Source organism: Hyperolius riggenbachi, chromosome 5 (genome assembly GCF_040937935.1).
Source record: "Hyperolius riggenbachi isolate aHypRig1 chromosome 5, aHypRig1.pri, whole genome shotgun sequence".
Lineage (NCBI taxonomy): Eukaryota > Metazoa > Chordata > Amphibia > Anura > Hyperoliidae > Hyperolius > Hyperolius riggenbachi.
In genome coordinates this window covers 362,938,090-362,958,588 of record NC_090650.1, presented here as the reverse complement: position 1 = coordinate 362,958,588, position 20,499 = coordinate 362,938,090, and the positions used below count along the sequence as shown (strand labels likewise).

Genomic DNA, 20,499 nt, shown 5'->3' with positions numbered 1-20,499 from the left:
GAAGGGTTGTTCCGTCAAGCAGAACCAACAATGTAGGCGCAGGCAGGATAATCTGGGAAGATCATCTGCCTTGCCCCATTCTAAAGAGGGGAGGTGTGGTGATATATTGGGGTGCTTATGATGTAAGGATAATATTTTCATTTTCCTGTCTGCTATGTACTTCAGATGCGTATGTATGGGTGGTCATCTGGCTTTGGGGAAGCTGTACTTGTCTGTATGACAGTGTGGAATACAATTACCCTCAGTTCCTCTGGGGGCAGGGAGCTAATTAGAAGCCCCATTGTCCCATTATACAAATCCAGACAGAGTCAGGGAACTTCAAAGGCTAACAAAAAACTCTAGAATTTACATCTGGCAAGCCTGCTGGAAGGTGGAGGAAGCCTTAATCAATTGTCACCTGGAGGGGGGGGGGGGGGAGACCTTTTTGATGATCTGAAAACTGAGACAAGGAAAGGTTTGAAGTGGCATATCACAGGAAAGGATATGACGCGCGTTATGTATGGACTAGACCTGTGGAAATTGAATTATTGGTGGAGTTGAAATGCCTCCCTTAACAATCTCTTGATGTATAGACATTGTAACCTGGGGAAATTGGGCTAAGGAAGTCTTTTGTTGGGTGTGTGTACTGTAGTGGATGTTGGATCTCTGGAAATCCAATTATGACTGAGGATGTAATTAAATCTAGCTTCCCCCCGTCCACACAGGCTTACAGCCTCAAGACGAATATTTCATTATAAAAACCAGGGGACAGCTACCTCAAATCAGTCCTGTGGAGATATATTGAGGTGCTGATGATATTAAGGATAACAGGAACATATTTCCTTCATTTTTTGACTGTAACATATGGGATTGTCTGTTAGCCAGTCTTCCTGGAATTCCGTATAAAGTGTAAATTACCTATCATTGTCTGCTTCTAATGAGGAAACCCTTAATTAGACAGTTGCTGTGAAGCCTATACAGGTGGTCAGACCATGTTGTCTGAATAATGCCTCAGATGTGTATTGGGCTTGGGAGTAATTGGTCACCTGGCCAGAGTAAACTGAAGTCTGTCTAATGTAATTCTGTAAGTAGATGTCCATTACCTCTGCCCCATTGTCCAGCAGGGGAAACTGTGTCTACTGCTAATTACCTGCCAATTGAGGAAGAATAGGCTGGTCGGCATGGCTTTTGAGTCTGGTGTCAGCCATTGGGACAAGGCAAGCCTGCTAGAGTCTTGGGGGCAGGGGGAAGCTGACACCTGAATGTTTGAAATGTATTTGACAGCCTACTGGAAATTATTGAAGAGGTGAAGTCCTTTTGATACCATTTTCTACCTGTGGAAATTGAATTATTGGTGGAGTTGAAAAGCCTCATTTAACAATCTCTTGATGTAAAGACATTGTAACCTGGGGAAATTGGGCTAAGGAAGTCTTTTGTTGGGTGTGTGGACTATAGTGGATGTTGGATCTCTGGAAATCCAATTATGACTGAGGATGTAATTAAATCCAGCTTCCCCCCCGTCCACACAGGCTTACAGCCTCGAGGCGAATATTTCATTATAAAAACCAGGGGACAGCTACCTCAAAGCAGTTCTCTTCTGACGGTAGTGGCAGCCGGTCTCCTGGCCCAAGCTAGTGAACTCCTGGTCTAGCCAGACTGTGTCCGTCCACACCAAAGTCCACGATTCTTCTATCGGGATCCCTTTATTTTGGTAAGCAAAATCGCTTTGTGTGTTATCTTTGTACATTTTATCTTGTAACTATTTTTACTTGTTTTGTTTGTAATCTCTTTGTATATCTTCAGTTTTGCACTGTTCTATGTTTTTCTAGAATATTAAATTATTATTTAATAAGTTTGACTTCTGCCGTACTAAACTAACCCTCATAGCCTAGAAGAGACTGAAGTGTAACCGTGTATAAAGTTCATGCCTAATTGTACGCTTGAGCAACACTACCGTAGGAAATTGTAATTGCATTGTGTGTGGGGGCGTTTGTCATACGTTGGCCTAAGCGCGCAGCTGACCCAACGTACGAACAACGCCAGTGCGAGTAGCTAACAGTATCGTTCGGAACGACTGTTAGTGGGTCTTTGCTTCACGACAGTGTAAGATTGCAACTGTGTGTGTGTGTGGGTGCGTGGCGTTCCCGTATTTGGCCTAAGCGCAAAGCTGACCCAAATACGAAAACGCGGAGTGCGCGCTGAGGACTCGACAGCAGAGTGAAAGTGTCTAGCAACGCTAGTGGTGGCAGTGAGAGGTGTTTTGAGGGGTTCCAGCCTTGTTTGTAGCTTAAATAAGGCTGTCCCCCGCTTAATCTGGTCAAACCCGCAGTCGGGAACCGTATACGCAGGCGTGCCGCGGGCCGGTTCCTGACAAGTCCCCTCCTGACGGTAGTGGCAGCCGGTCTCTTGGCCCAAGCTAGTGGACTCCTGGTCAAAGCCAGAACTGTGTCCGTCCACAAAAGTCCAAGATTCTTCTATCTGGATCCCTGTATTTGGTAAGCAAATCGCTTTTGTGTGTATCTTTGTAACTCTTAATTTTGTAACTTTTTTACTTTGTTTTTTTGTAATCTTTTGTATATATTCTGTTCTGCATTGTTCCATGTTTTTCTGGAATATTAAATTATTATTTAATAAGCTTGACTTCTGCTGTACTAAACTAACACTCATAGCCTAGAGGAGACTGCAGTGTAGCTGTGTATAAGTCCGTGCCTAATTGTATGCTTGAGCAACACTACCATATGAAGTTGTAATTGCATTGTGTGTGGGGGGCGTTTGTCATACGTTGGCCTAAAGCGCGCAGCTGACCCAACGTACGAAACGCCAGTGCGAGTAGCTAACAGTATCGTTCGGAACGACTGTTAGTGGTTTTGCTGCACGACAGTGTAACTTGCATTACAAGTCAGTGTCTGATTGTGCTGTGTTACTGTACAACTGTACTGTGTGTGTGGGTGCGTGGCATTCTCGTATTCGGCCTAAGTGCAAAGCTGACCCAAATATGAAAACGCAGATTGCGTGTTTAGCCCTCGACAGCTGAGGGGACGTGTCTAGCAACGCTAGTGGTGGCAGTGGGAAGTGTTTGAGGGGTTCCAGCCTTGCTTGTAGCTTAAATAAGGCTGTTCCCTGCTTAATCTGGTCAAACCCGCAGTCGGGAACCGTATACGCAGGATGCCGCGGGCCGGTTCCTGACAAGTAGCATGCAGCATTTTGCCATGATTGTGGAGCGATTGCAATACAGTGCTTAACAAAACACTGATTGCGATCGCTCAATGAGTGAAAAATGGGCACAATGATTTTACCGCGATAATCATGGTAAAATCACCCGTGCTGAGCACTAGTGTTTTGCTTCTTCAAGGGTCAATGGGCCCTTAGGGTCCAGAACCAAGCTCTCCTGCTCTATATTAGCCCATTGCTTCTGGTCCCAGTTATGCAATCAGTCTGTGATGAACTTGGACATGTCTGGCAGACCTACCCCATCCTCATTCTTTCAGGCTTATCAGAAATTAAAACTCATCCTAGATTTTCTAGCCAGCCAAATAAATGCTACATAAAAGAGGCATTACGCTTTTACGCTATGTTTGCATCTTTTTTATCCGGAGGTCCGGAGGTGTTGTGGTGGCCAACATCCCAGAGACAATAGTCAGGTCCAGCAGACTGCAGGATCTGGTGAGTTGTGAAACACTGGGGAGTCCCCAGTGTCACTAACATATGGTCTTGTATGGATGCAATTGCCTCCTTGAATTTTACCAGAAGAACAATGAGCGTTTCAGCCTTATTACAATACATTATAGATAAAAGTTCTCTTTGTAAAGTGGGTAAAGGTGAGAACCCCTATAAACTCTTTTTTTTTTTTGCTGTTAGTCATTTCCTGTTTAGAAAGCACAAGAGTTCTAGGGTGTGTGGAGGAGGTAAACTCATTCCAGTGGGGTCAAAAGTTCTACAAGCAATAACTGCTTTAACCAGAGGTGTAACTAAAAATCACAAGGTGGAACTTTGATAGCACCTCACACTCTACGTTAACTCCACACCCTCTTTCCTACTCACAGGGATCCCCGTAGCTATTGTGGCCATTTACTTGGGATCATCCCTCTACATCAGATATTTGGGTATCACCTCCCTCTTCTCCCTCCCCCCTTCCCCACCAGTGTGTGCAACCACTTTTCACCAACTACATGTTCAGCCATCCATTCTATTACTTTTGTGTAGGCACCTTTTCCTAACAGCATGCTGCAGCCTTCCCTTGTTTGACACTTGTAACACAAAGGGCCACCCTTCTCATAGCATTTATGGGCACTACTCCTCTCACTCACACTCCCTCAGGAGTAGTAGTTGTATTATCTTGTCTCCACCAACATAGGCTCCAATCTGTGCTACTTTGCTGTAGCCACCAACTCTCATACTGCCTCCCTCGTGCTCCTGAGACAGCTTGCTTGTTGCATGATGTCACTTGGCATTCTAAAAAACAGGACTGAGAAAGAGTCAGAGCAGGCAGATCCAGGAAGATGAATCAGACCCGGTATTAGATGTGGTAAGATACCAGCGGCATCACTCTTCTGCATTGTTTTCACACCTTCAGTGGAGCAGACAAAGCAGAGAGAAGAAAGAAGTTGGTGTCCTTCACCCCACTAAGAACTTCCCCATGGCTTCAACCCCTCTTTACTCTATCCTCTACTCATATTTATATTATACTAGTAAAAATAACAGCTTTTCCTCAAGGCAGGCTTTATAGATTAATTTCAGGTGTTTAATATACATTTGTAGAACACCAATATAAAGTAATGCATTAAAATTTAGTAAAAGAATACAGCTTTTACAAAATAAAAAAGGAAGATACCTGTACATCAGTTTTAAAGGGAACCTGAGGTGAGAGTGATATGGAGGCTGCCATATTTATTTCCTTTTAAACAATAACATTTGCCTGCCAGTCCTTCTGATTCTGAGCCTGAAGCCATTTTAACCTCTTCCCCCCCCCCCCCCCCCGGTAGCCCAGAGATCAATGAATGGAAAGTTAACATTGTTCCCATTCATTGCTCTAAGTCCCCAGTGGAAAAACTGACGGCTTCTTTTCAGAGGCCGCGGTCTTTCTGAAAACAAAACAAAAAAAAATATCACGTCCTCCTTGTAGTTCCTGTAAGGATAGAATAAAAAAAAAATAACTGTGGCCATCTTGTGGCCAAATAATAAAACTACATAAAAATACATTTTTATTACAAAAAGACACAAAAAATTACATTTAAAGTTAACCGTTTACCTCCCACACTCAAATAAAAATTTTAACTAAAAAAATAAATAAAAAAATTTACAATTAAAAAACAAAAAAACAATAGTTACCTAAGGGTCTGAACTTTTTTAATATGCATGTGAAGACGGTATACAACTAATATTTTTTAAATTATAAGCTTGTAAATAGTGATGGACGCAAAACTAAAAAAAAATGCACCTTTATTTCTAAATAAAATATTAGTGCCATACATTGTGATAGGGACATAATTTAAATGGTGTAATAACTGAGACAAATAGGCAAATAAAATATGTGGTTTTAATTATGGTAGCATGAGAAATAATGATGTTTTTTCCATTTTTTTTTCTTAATATTCCTGTTAAAATGCATTTAGAAAAAAATAATTCTTAGCAAAAATGTACCACCCAAAGAAAGCCAAATTGGTGGCAGAAAAAGCAACATATAGATCAATTGATAAGTAGTGATAAAGTTATTGGCGAAGGAATGGGAGGTGAAAATTGCTCGGATCCATAAGGTGAAAAACGACTGAAGGCTGAAGTGGTTAATACTTTTAGCCATAGACCCTGAACAAGCATATGCAGATCAGATACTCTGACTCAGGTTTTAATGGATTAGCCATATGCTTGTTCCAGAGTTTTGACTCAGACATTACATATGCCAGAAGATCAACAGGACTGCCAGGCAACTGGAATTGTTTACAATAAATACCGCAGCACTCATATCACCCTCACCTCGGGTTCCCTTTAACTCTTTGGCATCCGAAAAAATAAAATGTACATACATTTTTCTATCTTACCTCCTTTTAAAGCTCCACAAAAACTAAAATCATCGTCAACTCCTGAACACATCGGATATGTTGCATCAGAGACTTTAAAAGAATTATGCCATACTTCAAAAATAGCATAAACATAGTCCAAATTTGTTCCTAGATGAAAAGATACTTTGTATTATTACACATTATATAAAGGCTGTAACATATCATTAAAAGACCGCTATCGCGAAAAAAGTGGGTAGTTAAATTCGGACAGAACCGACAGGTTTTGGGCCAGTCCATCACCTCATGGGGGATTCTCAGTGTTTTCTTTGTTTTCAACAGGATTTCCTGAACAGCAGTTTTACTACCAAAATAGTAAGATACCAACCAGCTTCCCTACTCACTTGCTGTAACGATCGCTGTAACACAGAGAGGATCTGATTACCGGTGATCTGCAGTATCACCGAGAATGCAGATATATACCCGATTATTGATGATCTGCAGTATCACCGATAATCAGATATATCTTCTAACCTCTGGACACCTGAGCGATGAGAGTGTTTGGTGCAACAGTAATACTTTGAGGAAAGCACCTGAGAGATAGGTGCTAGGCAGTGAGAGATACTGCTCTGGATCAGATTCCTTCCACAGGTCTGATGCTCCCCAAGGGGCGGAGCCAGACAGAGAGTGGGAAGGACAGAACGTGAGTGACACCAAGGAGGAGTGTCACTAACGGATCTGTGAACTATCTCTTAATAGGAGAGATAGTTCTCGAGGTCGGACAGGCCAGGTTGTAAACACACGGACAGATACAGTACAGAGACAGGAGACAGATGCAGAATCCTGGAACTAGCAGAGTTTGGCAACAAGGTATCAGAAAGACAAAGGCACAGAATCAGAGATCAGAAGAATGGTCAGGAAAGCAGAAGGTCATAACAGATAATCAACAATGCCTAGACTTGAGTGTGAGCTCCAAGATTATCACACTCCAGGGACTGAGCTAAATAATACAATAATACAGATGGTACAGAATTCCTAGACTAAGGTGTGAGTTCCTTGGCCATCAACACCCTGGAAACTGGTCTAGATAAGAATACAGATAATAACAGAATTCCTAGGCTAAGGTGTGAGCTCCGTGATCATCAACACCTACGAAACTGTCTAATAACACAGATACTGACAAGGTCTGAGTGCTGCCACGTAGTGATCGCAACGCCAGACACCAGAGAACTGACCAGCACCCAGTATATATACTCTAGCGCTCTCCAGCGCCTCCCCTAAGTGCTGGACCAATGAAGGTTGCTGAATTTGTCAGCTGACCAGCTTGGTCAGCTGACCCCCTTCTGACTGCCATAAAGGCCCTGCCTCTCTGCGCGCGTCCTTCTAAACCAATGTGGACTATCAGTCCCAGCCACACCAGTCATGTGTTGTAATGTTTCTGCTGTGTTGGCTGCGGAAACCGCCGCACCGCTGTCCGTGCGTGCGGCGTTTTCTCCGCATTCCGCATTGCTGAAAGGAGCAAGACTATGCGTGCAACTTGCCGCTTTGGACGCGGAATCCGCCGCCCTGTTGTTAGAGCATGCGGCGGTTTCCCCGCGTTCTGCCTGCGCGCCAGCTGCCCTGTAGAACGCGGAGTCAGCCGCCTCACTCTGAGTCTTAGCGGCGGCTTTTCCGCGTTTCCTCACACTTGTATACTATTTTGTCAGTTAGGTCCTGAGCCCACTGCAGTTGTGTCAGCTTTTCAGTTAAACATCAATGCTACAGATGCTAAAAAGCGGACAGAAGCGGACACAACTGCATTACTGGGCTCGGGCCCTTAGAATTTGCAACTGCTGAAATGCTGTTGAAAACAAAGAAAACCCTTAGAATCCCCCATGAGGAGATGGACTGGCCCAAAACCTGTTGGTTCTGTCACATTTTAATTGCCTACATTTTTCACGATAGTGGTCCTTGAAAAATGTTTGGGCTTGAGGCACAAAAGTGATCTTGCTGAGCACAGACAGTGCACAGCAATATTAACCTTACTACCGGCAGCATGTTCCGCAAGTTACGCTATTAGCGCAACCCGCAGTACTCAAGAAGCATGAGCCTTGCTATGGTTACAAGCATTACTAACGGTAATGCTAATTAGTAATGCGTGTTACCATAGCAAAACTCCCGCTACTCACAATCTAATGCCCCTATAACAGTCTAGGAACAAATCAGAAGGAAGCAAACTTGAACTGAAAATACATTTATGATACAATTGTATCTGCAGTACTAATGGTAAATAGAACATTACTAACATGGAACAGTCTAATATATTTGTATTCTCAGTTTAACCTCCCTGCCATTCTAAATATTTGCTGCGCACGGCAGGGAGGGTGTTTTTTTGCATTTTTTTTTTAGCATGTAGCTAGCCTAGCGCTAGCTACATGCTTTCTCCCTCCCTGCGGCGTCCCCCCGTATGCGCCGATCGCCGCCGGCGCATATCCCCATCCGGAAATCCCGTTCTGAACAGGATTTCCATGAGGGCTTCCCCCGTCGCCATGGCGACGGGCGCAATGACGTCACCGACATCATGATGTCAGAGGGAGTCCCGATCCACCCCTCAGCGCTGCCTGGCACTGATTGGCCAGGCAGCGCACAGGTCTCGGGGGGGCACCCTCTGATGCGGCGGGTAGTGGCGAATCGGCGCGGAGCGGCAGCGATCATAAGTGACACGCAGCTAGCAAAGTGCTAGCTGCGTGTATAAAAAAAAAATTATGCAAATCGGCCCCGCAGGGCCTGAGGAATCCTCCGCGGCAGGTTACCCCGAGCTGAGCTCGGGATAATCGGCAAGGAGGTTAAGGACTGATTTTTTAAGACTGAATTCTAAACAGCAGCCGTGACAGTCTGATGTAAAAGCTGCATCATTCAGTTACAAAACAAACAGAAGTAATAACTCTATGACCTTTTTAGCACTAAAACATTTGTCATTGTTTTCTCAGCCAGATAAGTTGTCTTCTATTTACATTTCTGGACATTCCACTAATTTTGACTTTGTTTCACTGCCTCATTTGTAATGCTGGGCATACACGGCGCGATTATTCCTAATCAATCGGCTCTTGGTGCCGCGAGCTTCAGAGGCTGCCAGCGGGAGATGGAGGAAGAGCGGAGCTCAGGTGAGGGACACACGTGACTTGTAGGGGCTGGAAGAAGCTCCAGGTAAGCCACTCCAGCTGATCAATGTATGGTTCAATACAACAAATCTGTTTTTAGGTTGACTGCTATTATTTTGGTATTATTTCTTTTGGTGTGGATGTGGGTGTGTGGGTGTGTTAGATTAGATATATTCTTAATTGGGAAGAACACTTTTTATATGTATTTTCAGTGTTCTTTCTGTTTAGGTATTTAAAAGCATATGTATTTTTCCTTAGCAACACACATGACAGTGTGACATACACTACAACAGTGGCGGTGCTTGCAGGTGGCCTAGTAACAGTATAGTTACAGTATGTATGTGACCTATTGTATCGGTAAAGAAACTGTGGAACATTAAAAAAAAAAAAAGTGCTTAGAGCATCTGACCAAGGTTCACATACTTTACTGTCATGCCTATTATTTCACCCACGCACCAGCTGTCTTGGTCACATATACTTTTTACTGTGTCATCACAAGGTACTAGAGATGGGAAGTCCGGATCTTTTCAATGATTCGGATGATTCGAATCGGATCATTGAAAAGATCCGGATCTTTGAACCGAATCTTTCGACTCATTTTACTAGGGAAGCATTGTGGGGGTGAAATGACTAGCAGGACAGGACTTTCCCTGCAGTGGACAGAGAAGGGGAGGGGGTGGACAGACAGAGAAGGGGAGAAGATGGACAGAGAAGGGCAGTGAGTGGACAGAGAAGGGAGGAGGTGGAGGAAGAGAAGTGAGCAGAGAGCAGAAATGTTTTTTTGCACACATTACCCACATGTTACAATCATATGCTTTAAATATATTTCACCTATATGTTCATCTGTATACTTTGAATGCAAACGTCTCACAGTGAAAGAAAGCATTCCCCAATGTGTTCTTTTCTCACCTCGAACACTCATCATAAATGTAGGGAGGAGTAAAGTGCAGCAGTTTAGAGCCGAGTGCAGGAGGATCATATTGCACTGCAATCACAGTGCCTGCCCTGTCATTCTAGCCCAGCACGCTGTCTGCAAAGTTACTGAGCTGTGCTTCTGAGCCAAAAGTTTCCCATTTGTTCACTATGTACAACTACGGGACAGACAGCCTAAAAGTAGCAGCACATTACAGCCAGAACATGTGCTTTACACATATCTGGCAGTGGCACCCATGTCCCCTCTCTCACCTACCTGTCCCTGCAAGGCTGGCACCCCTCCAACTGAGCAATCCTTCTCTGCTCTGCTTCCAGGACCCCCTGCCCGCTGAGAGGGGTGGTGCTCCTGGCTCCACCCCCTTTGTGAACCGAATCGTTCATTTTCATGATGGGATGATTCGACTCACAAAAAAGATCCGGATCAAAGATCTGAATCGTTCATGATCCAGACAATACTACAAGGTACCCCAGATTATATGGGACTCTTGCGACGTCCTTGATACAATGTTTACACCACAATGAAAGGGGTATCCTTGCAGAATAACAAATAATCGACAAGAGTAATTTCTTATACATCAGAAAAGTCACATGTCCCCAGAAGTTGAGGACCCCCACTAGGTAAATGAGGGGGTTTTGGGAGGAGAGCTGTAGTACATACCAGTAATGAAGGAGCAGAGTGAAGATGAAAAACATCTCACCTTGATGTGGCAAATTACCCAGCGGCGTGAATTACTATTCCCCCTCCAAGCCGTCGTTCAGCGGGAGTAAGATGCTATTCAGCTTCCAGCTATTGCTGGCGGCCGAATTACGTTGTTTTTATCGCAGTTTGGGCTCCATCCTTTACCAGCACCCAAAATACTCACTAGGTGCCGCTAAAGCTGTAACTCACAGGGGTGTAACGAGAGGGTAGCAGCACCTGTGATTGCAGGGGGCCCAGAGCAGTGGGGGGCCCCAACTACAAACCTGCCCTTCTCTGATACAGGGAACTATAACTCAGATCAGGTGTTTTGTGGCTACACTTGTTTTATGACCCTTGTGGGATGGGCCCTAAGAACATGAAGGGCACTAAGGGAAGGCAAAGGAAGGGGTGTGAACATTGGAGGGCCCATCAGAGTTTTGCTGGGGGGCCCCATGAATTATAGTTAAGCCACTGCTAATTCCCAGTACAGCCTTTGGAGGCGCCCGAATCTCGGCGTCCGCTTGTTGTCCTTTTTACCTGACTCAAGCTGTAGTAATCTACTTTATTTCAGATGAGGAAAGGAGAGAAAATAGAAACATGCAGGACAGAGGTTTGGTCTAGCTTTCAAATAAAGGATTCAGTTAAAAGGGAAATAAGTAAATATTTACTTGGGATGAATGTCATCGATAGATTCACATACTCTTGACGATTAAAAACACAGGGCTTCATAGCTGCCGTTGTCACGAAGCTTTCACCTAAAAAAAAAATCCATAAATAATAGACTGGTGGACAGACAGATTAACAGACAGAAGCAGACAAATAGCTGGGAGGACAGGGAACTAATCATAAATGGGTTAATGTGAGAACTTAAATATTCTTTGCAAGACCATGATAACTACTGAGGCCCAGGCCTCATTAAAGTATATCTTCAGCCTGCAGGTAAAAAGCCTGCAGCCCTCCTGTAATAGAAAGTTATAGTTACCTGCGCTGCCTTGTCCCTTGAAGCCGTCCTAAAGACCCCGAATCACCTGACCCTTGGCGCGTGGCTCCGCCTTCCCCCCCCAAAAAAAACGCCAACATGTTTACTGGAGCAAATATCTCAGTGTTTTTTCTCCAGGTAGTAAGGGGAAGTGGGCCACACGCTGGAAGTCAGGTGATTCAGGGTCTTCCGGGCGGCTTCAAGGGACAAGGCAGCACAGGTAACTATAACTTTTTTTTTTTTTTTTTTTTTTTACAGGATTGCTGCTGGCTTATTTGCAGGCTGGAGATCCACTTTAACCACTTCACCACTGAGGGGGTTTACCCCCTGACCACCAGAGCAATTTTCACCTTTCAGCACTCCTTCCATTCATTCGTCTATAACTTTATCATTACTTATCACAATTAAACGATCTATATCTTGTTTTTTTCCACCACTAATTAGGCTTTCTTTAGGTGGGACATTATGCCAAGAGTTATTTTATTCTAAATGTGTTTTAATGGGAAAATAGGAAAAATCTGGGAAAAAATTAATTATTTTACAGTTTTCGGCCATTATAGTTTTTAATTAATGCATGCTACTGTAATTAAAACCCATGAAATGTATTTGCCCTTTTGTCCCGGTTATAAAACCGTTTAAATTATGTCCCTATCACAATGTTTAGCGCCAATATTTTATTTGGAAATAAAGGTGCATTTTTTTCAGTTTTGCGTCCATCCCTAATTACAAGCCCATAGTTTATAAAGTAACAGTGTTGTACCCTCCTGACATAAATATTTAAAAAGTTCAGTCCCTAAGGTAACTATTTATGTATTTTTTTTTATTGTACATTTTTTTATTTTTTTTTAATTACAAAAAAAAAAAATGGGGAGTGTGGGAGGTAATGAGTTAATTTTTTGTGTAAAAGTAATTTATTTGTATGTGAAAAATGTGTAGGGTGTAGTTTTACTATTTGGCCACAAGATGGCCACAGTAACTTTTTGTTTTAATGCGACCTCCAAGCGTCCTTCCGGAAGCTTGGAGGAAGTACTTGGAGGCTGGGTAAGATCACAATGATCGCGCTGCCCATTGGAGAGCAGCGGATTATTGCGGGGCTTAGATCAACGAACGGGAATGGATTTTCCCGTTCATTGATCTCCGGGTGAGCGGGCGGCGGCGTGTTTACTAGCGGCGGGCGGCGTGTTTACGAGCGGGAGCGCGGACAGCGGCGGGAACGCGGAAAGTACGGATTTCTCCGTCCCTGGGGGTTAAAGGATGGAAAAAGGGACGGAGAAATTCGTACGGGCGGGGGGAAAGTGGTTAAAGGACAACTGTAGTGAGAAGGATATGGAGGCTGCCATATTTATTTCCTTTTAAACAATACCAGTTGCCTGGCTGCCCTGCTGATCTGTGTGCATTTAAAGGACAATTGTAGTGAGAGGGATATGGAGGCTGCTAAATTTATTTTCCTTTGGGCAATACCAGTTGCCTGGCTGTCCTGCTCATCCTCTGCCTGAACAGGCATATGCAGATCAAGTGTTTCTGACATTATTGTCAGATCTGATAAGATTAGCTGCATGCTTGTTTTAGGTGTGTGACTCAGAAACTACTGCAGCCAAAAGCATCATCAGGGCTGGCAGGCAAATGGTATTGTCTAAGAGGAAATAAATATGGCAGCCTCCATATTCTTCTCACTAAAGTTACCCTTTAAGCAGAAATATACCCCATACAATAATTATGCAGAATGTTTTCCACCAAAATATATTAATCAGCATGTGCAAGAGACAACATAATTATTATATTAATTATAATTATTAATTAGCAGCATTTCTATGTAAAAACATAATTAAGTAGAGTGTCAGCCCCAATCCACATGCGTGCATTTAGTTTAGACACTTAAGATTTGACACTAGTAGCAGGGATGTAACAAGACTCTGCCAGGCCTCCCCAGTAAAAACTTGCCACGTGACATCCCGAACTGAGAGTTACTAGGACATAGCCTGCATGTTGCACAGCTACAATGCAGGAAGTGAGGAGGACCTGTCTTGCCACTGGAAATATGCATGAAGCTCCGCTGCTGCTTCTCTGCAAATCACAGCAGGAGCAGGCCCCATTGGACCCCCATGACAGCGCTACTGTTACACACCTGGCTAAATACGAATTGCAGTGTTTTCCCCAGGTTCTTTTGGCCGGTTGCTCCACCCAGTTAGTTTTGGTGAGCACCCTGCTGTCATCGGCTTGCCTCCTTATCCTCCTCCAATGCTGTAAGCAGGGTTGTGCTGGCCCTGCATTAGACAAGACAAGACAAGACAAATAACATTTGGCAGACTCAAAGCGCCAGAGCTGCAGCCAATAGGGCACGCTCTATAGGCAGTAGTAGTGTTAGGTAGACTTGCCAAAGGTCTCCTACTGAATAGGTGCTGGCTTACTGAACAGGCAGAGACGAGATTCCAACCCAGGTCTCCTGTGTCAGAGGCAGAGCCCTTAACCATTACACCATCCAGCCACCACCCCTGTCACACACTCCACCTGGCTACTTTTTCATGCCACCCGGCGGAAACATTTCCTGGGGAGAACACTGGAATTGTATTAATAGCTGTAATTTTATAATACCAATATTATACTATTAATCACATACTACTTGCAACATATCCATCTCCTAAAACCTTCTCTCACACGAAGGGAAGGGCTCTTTCACATCAGAGCTTGCGTTGGAGAATGCTCAAAGCATACGTTTTGTTGTATGCGTTTTAATGCGTTTTGATATGCGTTGCACTGAGTGTGCGTTTTTAATCCGTTTTCAATGCGTTACAGCACATAGGAAAACGCAGGTAATTTTTTTTTCTTTAGTTTTCAACTTTCTACATTGTTCCTCTGTTGCATTCTGGGACTGATTGCCTGCGTTAACGGATTAAAAACGCATAGTGTGCGTTTTACATTGACTAACATTGTAACGCATAAAGCTAGCGTCGGCCGAAAAACTGCGCCTGGGTGCAGTGTAACGCAACGCACAAAAAGGCTGCGTTATATGTGAAAGCTAAAATGAAAGTCTATGGACTTTCATTTCACCTTGGGTAACGCAAACTTCACCCTTTGCGTTGAAACGCAGAAAATCTGCCCTAATGTGAAAGAGCCCGAACCCTCCTAGTACTTAACACAAGCCCTCTTTCTCCTGCTACAGATAACATTATCCCTACTATTACCGTTACACCTAACACTAACTCCTTTTGCTCTTGATCCTTTGAAGTGCCCCAAATGGCTATTACTGCCTCTGCCTGATAATGTGGAGTTGTATGTTCTGGGCTGCATATTTTGACACTAGCAGTATAGTCCACTTGCTAGACAAATCCTTAAAACCTTAAAGAAGAACTGTAAGGTTGGAAAACAGAAAAAGTCAGATACTCACCAGAGGAGGGAAGGCTCTGGATCCCTTAAATCCTTCCTGTTCCTCTCTGGGTCTCCTTGTTCCACCACCGGGCCCCCGTACAAACCTTCCGCCAGCTGCCTATTTGGGCTTCCAAGTACTTCCAAAGGCGAGTGGGAGCTGTATGGAGCCACTGGGAGTCTCAAGTACTTCGGCGGCCTTCCCAGGACACCCGTAGGCCTCTTCAACATAAAAGCTGAAGGCTAGAATGGAGGGCCCGGCGCATTCCCTTCTCTTAGGCGAGTATATAATTTTTTATTTTTTTCATAAACATTACTACTGTCCCTTAAAGTGGATCCGAGATGAACTTTTACTCATTGCATAATTGTGTTCCTTTCCTATTGTTTATAAGGCATTCCTCAAGCCAAATTTTTTTTTGGTTTTGTTTTAATACTCTAATTCCCTATAAGATTAACAAGCCACGCCCAAAGGTTTTCAGAAAGCCAAGGCACTTTCAGACAGTAGCAAGGGGTCATGGGAGCTCAGTCTGGGCAGGAGGAGGGGGAGGTATTACTAGACAGAGATTTCTGAGGCAGAGGGGAGGAGGGAGGATTAGGTTTTTTTGCTCAAGATACAGATAAGCCTGCCTCTGTGTAATGTTTACAAACAACATGGCTGCTGTCATTGTATCACAGGAAGAAATAATCATATTCTATTAAAGCTGTTTTCAGCTAGATTTGTTGTGTAAACTAACTAAACTTTAGATAAGATATATAGACAAGTTACTTGTTATAGTTAGTTTTTCATCTCGGATCCGCTTTAAAGTGAACCTCCAGACTAAAAATCTACTCAGCAGCACTGAAAAGACTTGGTGTTTCTTTAACAGTTTCACAGCATCAGAACTTTGTTTTTCTTACATAAGCCTTATTTTTAGCTGCAGAGAAGCTAAGCTCCTCCCCATCAAAGAAAACTTCCCGGGCTTTTTCCCCCTGATGCTGTGCAAAGCATTTTCTATGTTGTTATTCACATTGCCTAGCAACTGGGAGGGGTGGTCAGCACACAGGACAGTTGGAACTGTGTCTCATGCTCCCTGTCACCTCCTTTCCAATCAAAAAGATGTCTGCCCTCATGAAATCAAACATTTGCCTGTTCTTTTAAAACAGGGTGGGTAAGAGATTATACTACCTATTTTAATTAACATAACTAATGTAACTTAATGACAGTATGTTTGTTTAGGCTCAAGTTCCTCTTTAAGGATTACTAGCAAAACAATACAAAGTAGCAACCTGCGGGCCTGATTTATTAAGCCAAGGGATTGTTTTTTTTCTGATACCTCTGCTTCATGCAGCCACAATCACTATGCTGAATGGGATTATGTGATTGCATCCTGCCCACCAGTGAACACTCCTGATGTACAGAAACCACAGACTCTGCACATCAAAATAAGGGCATCTTTCAGAAATGACACGCTTTTCAATGAACATAAATCAGAGCTGCACATATGTCTTTACAATTTTAAGTGCCACCGCAACAGCAGTGGCGTAGCTAAGGAGCTGACGACCCCGATGCAAGTTTTACAATGGGGCCCCCAAGCACTCTATACATAACAATTGATATGGCGCAGCAAAACCTGCCAATGGCAACTACAGTGTCAGAGGTGCAAGAAGGGGAGGGGGAACAGTTTGTTAATGATTACCACTATTCAAAGTATCTATAGAAGGGATTATTATGAGCACAGGACCAATAGAGAGCTAATACTGTAGTTGAGGGAGGGCCCTTCGGGGCCCCTCTGGCCCAAGGGCCCTGATGCGGTCACAACCTCTGCAACCCCCTATTGCTACGCCCCTGCGCAACAGCATATAGAAAAATGTACTAAATTATTTGGAATACCCAATTTTATGTTAATTATCCTGGTTTCAATATCAGAAACTCTTCCTAGATCTATATGTCGATATGTAGCCCCACCTTCCCAGTATTGTTTAGCCTAGGCTATGATGTCATGAAGCCTTCTCCCGGTGCACTCTGGGAGGCCAGTTGTTATTTCTGCTGACTTTGGAACACACAACAAACAATCACTCCATAGTAAGGCACCTTCCGAGTCCTTCCTGACTTCCACTCCATCATAAAATGGCATTACTATGGCAATCCTTCTGCTCCAGTCTCCAAAGCCACAAGCGCTACCATAATGGCTACCTATACAGGGTATCATAACTGGATACTCACAATGGGGGGTATCTCCTGCTTATAATGGGGTCCACCTCTGGCTACCTATATTGGGGGCTACCGAATACTAGGAGGCACCTCTGGCTATAACAGTAATCGTGTGCCCGAGTCTACGGGAGGAGGGGGTTGTCTCAATATATACACCCTTGCCCCGCTATGTAGCCTATAAACTGCCCTGCCTATAACTTCTTTATTGTATTTAGATCAGGCGAGTTTGCTGGCCAATCAAGCAAAGTGATACCATGATCATTAAGACTGGTATTGGTGCATTTGGCAGTGTGGGCAGGTGCCAAGACCTGCTGGGAAATGAATCCATAAAGCTTTCCAGCAGAGGGAAGCAGGAAATGTTCTAAAACTTCCTGGTAGATGGCTGTGGTGACTTTGGACTTGATAAAACATAGTGGACCAACACCAGCAGATGACATGGATCCCCAAAATCATGACTGACTGTAGAAACTTCACAATGGACCTCATGCAACTTGGAATCTGTGCCTGTTCACTCTTCTTTCAGACGCTGGGGCCCTGATATCCAAATTAAATAGTAAATTTCATCTGAAAAGAGGACTTTGGACCATTGAGCAGCAGTAAAGCTTATGTACTGGATATCTTGCTCTTGAAGCACCGACAGCAGCCAATATCAAACTTTTTTTACAATACTGTATTCAAATTTTCTGAGATACTGAATATTAATTTTTCATAAGCTATAATAAGCCATGATCCACAAAATCAAAAGAAAAATGCTTAAAATATATCACTCTGTATGTAATGAATCTGTTTAATATGGCAGTTTTACCTTATGAATTGAATTACCGAAATAAATTCTTAATCAGAGCTCTTATAGGTTCATGAGCATCGACCTGGAAGCTAGTATCGGTTCGGTGTTTTCCCGATAATTTTTTCCAGCCGGGTGAAATGGAAAAAGTAGCCTGATGGGGCACAACAGGGCAATGCAGGGCTGGTGCGTCTCTGCACAACTCTGCTTACAGCACAGGAGGAGGAGAGTCGATGGCAGCCGGGTGCTCACCAAAATGAGCCGGATGGAGCACCCCGGCTAAAAGAGCCTGGGGAGAACACTGGGGTTGGTGCCATTTTTAGAAAAAAGGAAGATGCAAAATTTGATCCAACACCATGGACGAACAGGTGAGGAGGAGAGTGAAGGCTATAGTATTGCAGAAGGTAAGTATGTTGAATGTTTATTATGTTTTGTTTTTTTTGTTTTCAGTTCAGATATGCTTTGAAGGAGAGGGGACAGATAGTAAACTAATAGAGACAGAGTTGGGATGGATAAAAAGTTGACGGGGACAGATAGAGAGTTCATAGAGAGAAAAAAATAGTTATAAATATAAACTTGATGGAGATAAGGATGGGAGATTAGAAAAAAATGGATAGAGAAAGGGAGGACATGAAGATAGAAAACTGATAGGGACAGACTAGAGATAGCTAGAAAGTTAATGTGGATGAGATGAGGGTGGATGGAAAGGTGGCATGGACAAAGCAGCAACAAATTAAACTTGATGGGGTATGGACAGAGTGGGAAAGAGAAAAAATGGACAAAGGACAGTTCAAAATTGTGGTGATAGGGTGGGGAAGGATAGAAAGTTGATGAAGGGATCTTGACAAGATTCTGTCCTCACACACGCCTCCACTGAGAAACCAGCCTGCATACTGACTCCCAACATGAATCCCAAACTGCAATCCTGAGTTTTCAAAACATCAGAACACTTGCAGAAATGTAGCGTCATTCTGTTACTACTATAAGTCTGGAGCCCTTCACAGACCTGGGCACCATCCCCGTCAGACCCAATTTGCTTAGGTATAAGCATACTTTAGTTTAGGTGTACCCACTCAGCAGTAATGTGTCCCTAGAGTATATTTTAATAACACTGACAGTTGGTGCTTTGCTTTTCTTCAAAGTGAACCCAAGGTGAGTGTGCGACTTTTAAACAATACCAGTTGCCTGGCAGCCCTGTTGATCTATTTGGCTGCAGTGGTGTCTGAATTACACCAGAAACAAGCATGCAGCTAATCTTGTCAGATCGGACAATAATGTCAGAAACACCTGATCTGCTGCATGATTGTTCAGGGTCTATGACTGAAAGTATTAGAGGCAGAGGATCAGCAGGATAGCCAGGGAACTGGTATTGCTTAAAATGAAATAAATATGGCAGTCTCCATATCACTAATCACTATTACCTTGGGTTCACTTTAAAACCAAGCAAAGCAACTGGTCTGCCCTGACAGTAATTACAGCAACAGGCTCGGGACAGCAAACACACAGGAAGCTAAATAACACGGCATAAAAACTATGCAACTGCAATGTTACTTACCACAAAAGCTGTAGTACAGCTCCAGATTTGGTTCGTCACAAACTACATGCTTTGTTTTCACTGGCACAAAGCCAATCAAGAAGATAATGATCGTAAACATATCAGAAATAACTGTAATAACTACAAAACAAATCAGAAGTACTCTGGAAAAGGAACAGCAAAATGTCAGCGACGTTTCACTTCCCCTAAAATAGTTTTTTCCTGTTAAGTAATATTCAAAACCTAAGGGGGTAATCCACTCCCTCCCTTTTACTGTGAATAAATAAATAAATAGGAGCAGAGGAAGAGGGTACTTCAAGTTCCTCACCAGTTTAAAAAGAACCTGAGGTGAGAGATAAATGGATGCTGTCAAATGTATTTACTTTTATTTATTTTTTTTCCATCAATAAAGTTTTTATTGAACACATTGCAGATATACAAGTGAAGCAAGATGTATAACAACAGCCACAAAGCCATAAAATGTAATAAACAGTTAGGTAATCTCCAGTTTGGGTATTGTACATTGGAATTTACAAAACCTTCTAGGTATCCAACGTCATCCCCGTTGCATAAGCAATCCCTGATGTCATCAGGTGGCCGAAGCCGACATCATAGATAGAGGCTATACGAACTGTCTTTCATGCATACAGTGTGGCAACATAAATTATTACAGCGTTATATTGTGTATTAGGTAAGTTCGCCTAAGTATCATTGCGGGTAAGTCCAAGAAGGGTGGAGTACTGGTGAAGGTGCTCATGATCCTGGCTCAACTATCTCCACTAGCTATAACTGTAGCTGTAGCTATACCTGTAGCTATAGCTGTTACTGTGACTATTCCTATAGTTGTAACCGACTAATTATAACTATAACTAACTAGCTAACTACCTATCTATGCTCCTCTCTCTTATGGAATGAGGCGGTCTA

At 43.3% G+C, this 20,499-nt stretch overlaps 1 protein-coding gene across 1 annotated transcript in view; it reads right to left on the bottom strand.

The window, feature by feature from the left end:
* Nucleotides 1–19,732, bottom strand: part of LY96 (lymphocyte antigen 96) — a 45,236-nt gene extending 25,504 nt beyond the window's left edge. Inside the window, exons 1-3 of the mRNA XM_068234827.1 lie at nucleotides 19,597–19,732; nucleotides 11,393–11,479; nucleotides 6,015–6,143 (exon numbers count right to left, since the gene is read on the bottom strand). Of these exons, the coding sequence (XP_068090928.1) occupies nucleotides 6,015–6,143; nucleotides 11,393–11,479; nucleotides 19,597–19,696 (316 nt within the window). The 5' untranslated portion in view covers nucleotides 19,697–19,732. The remainder of the gene's footprint in view (nucleotides 1–6,014; nucleotides 6,144–11,392; nucleotides 11,480–19,596) is intronic.
* Nucleotides 19,733–20,499: the final 767 nt, after the last annotated feature.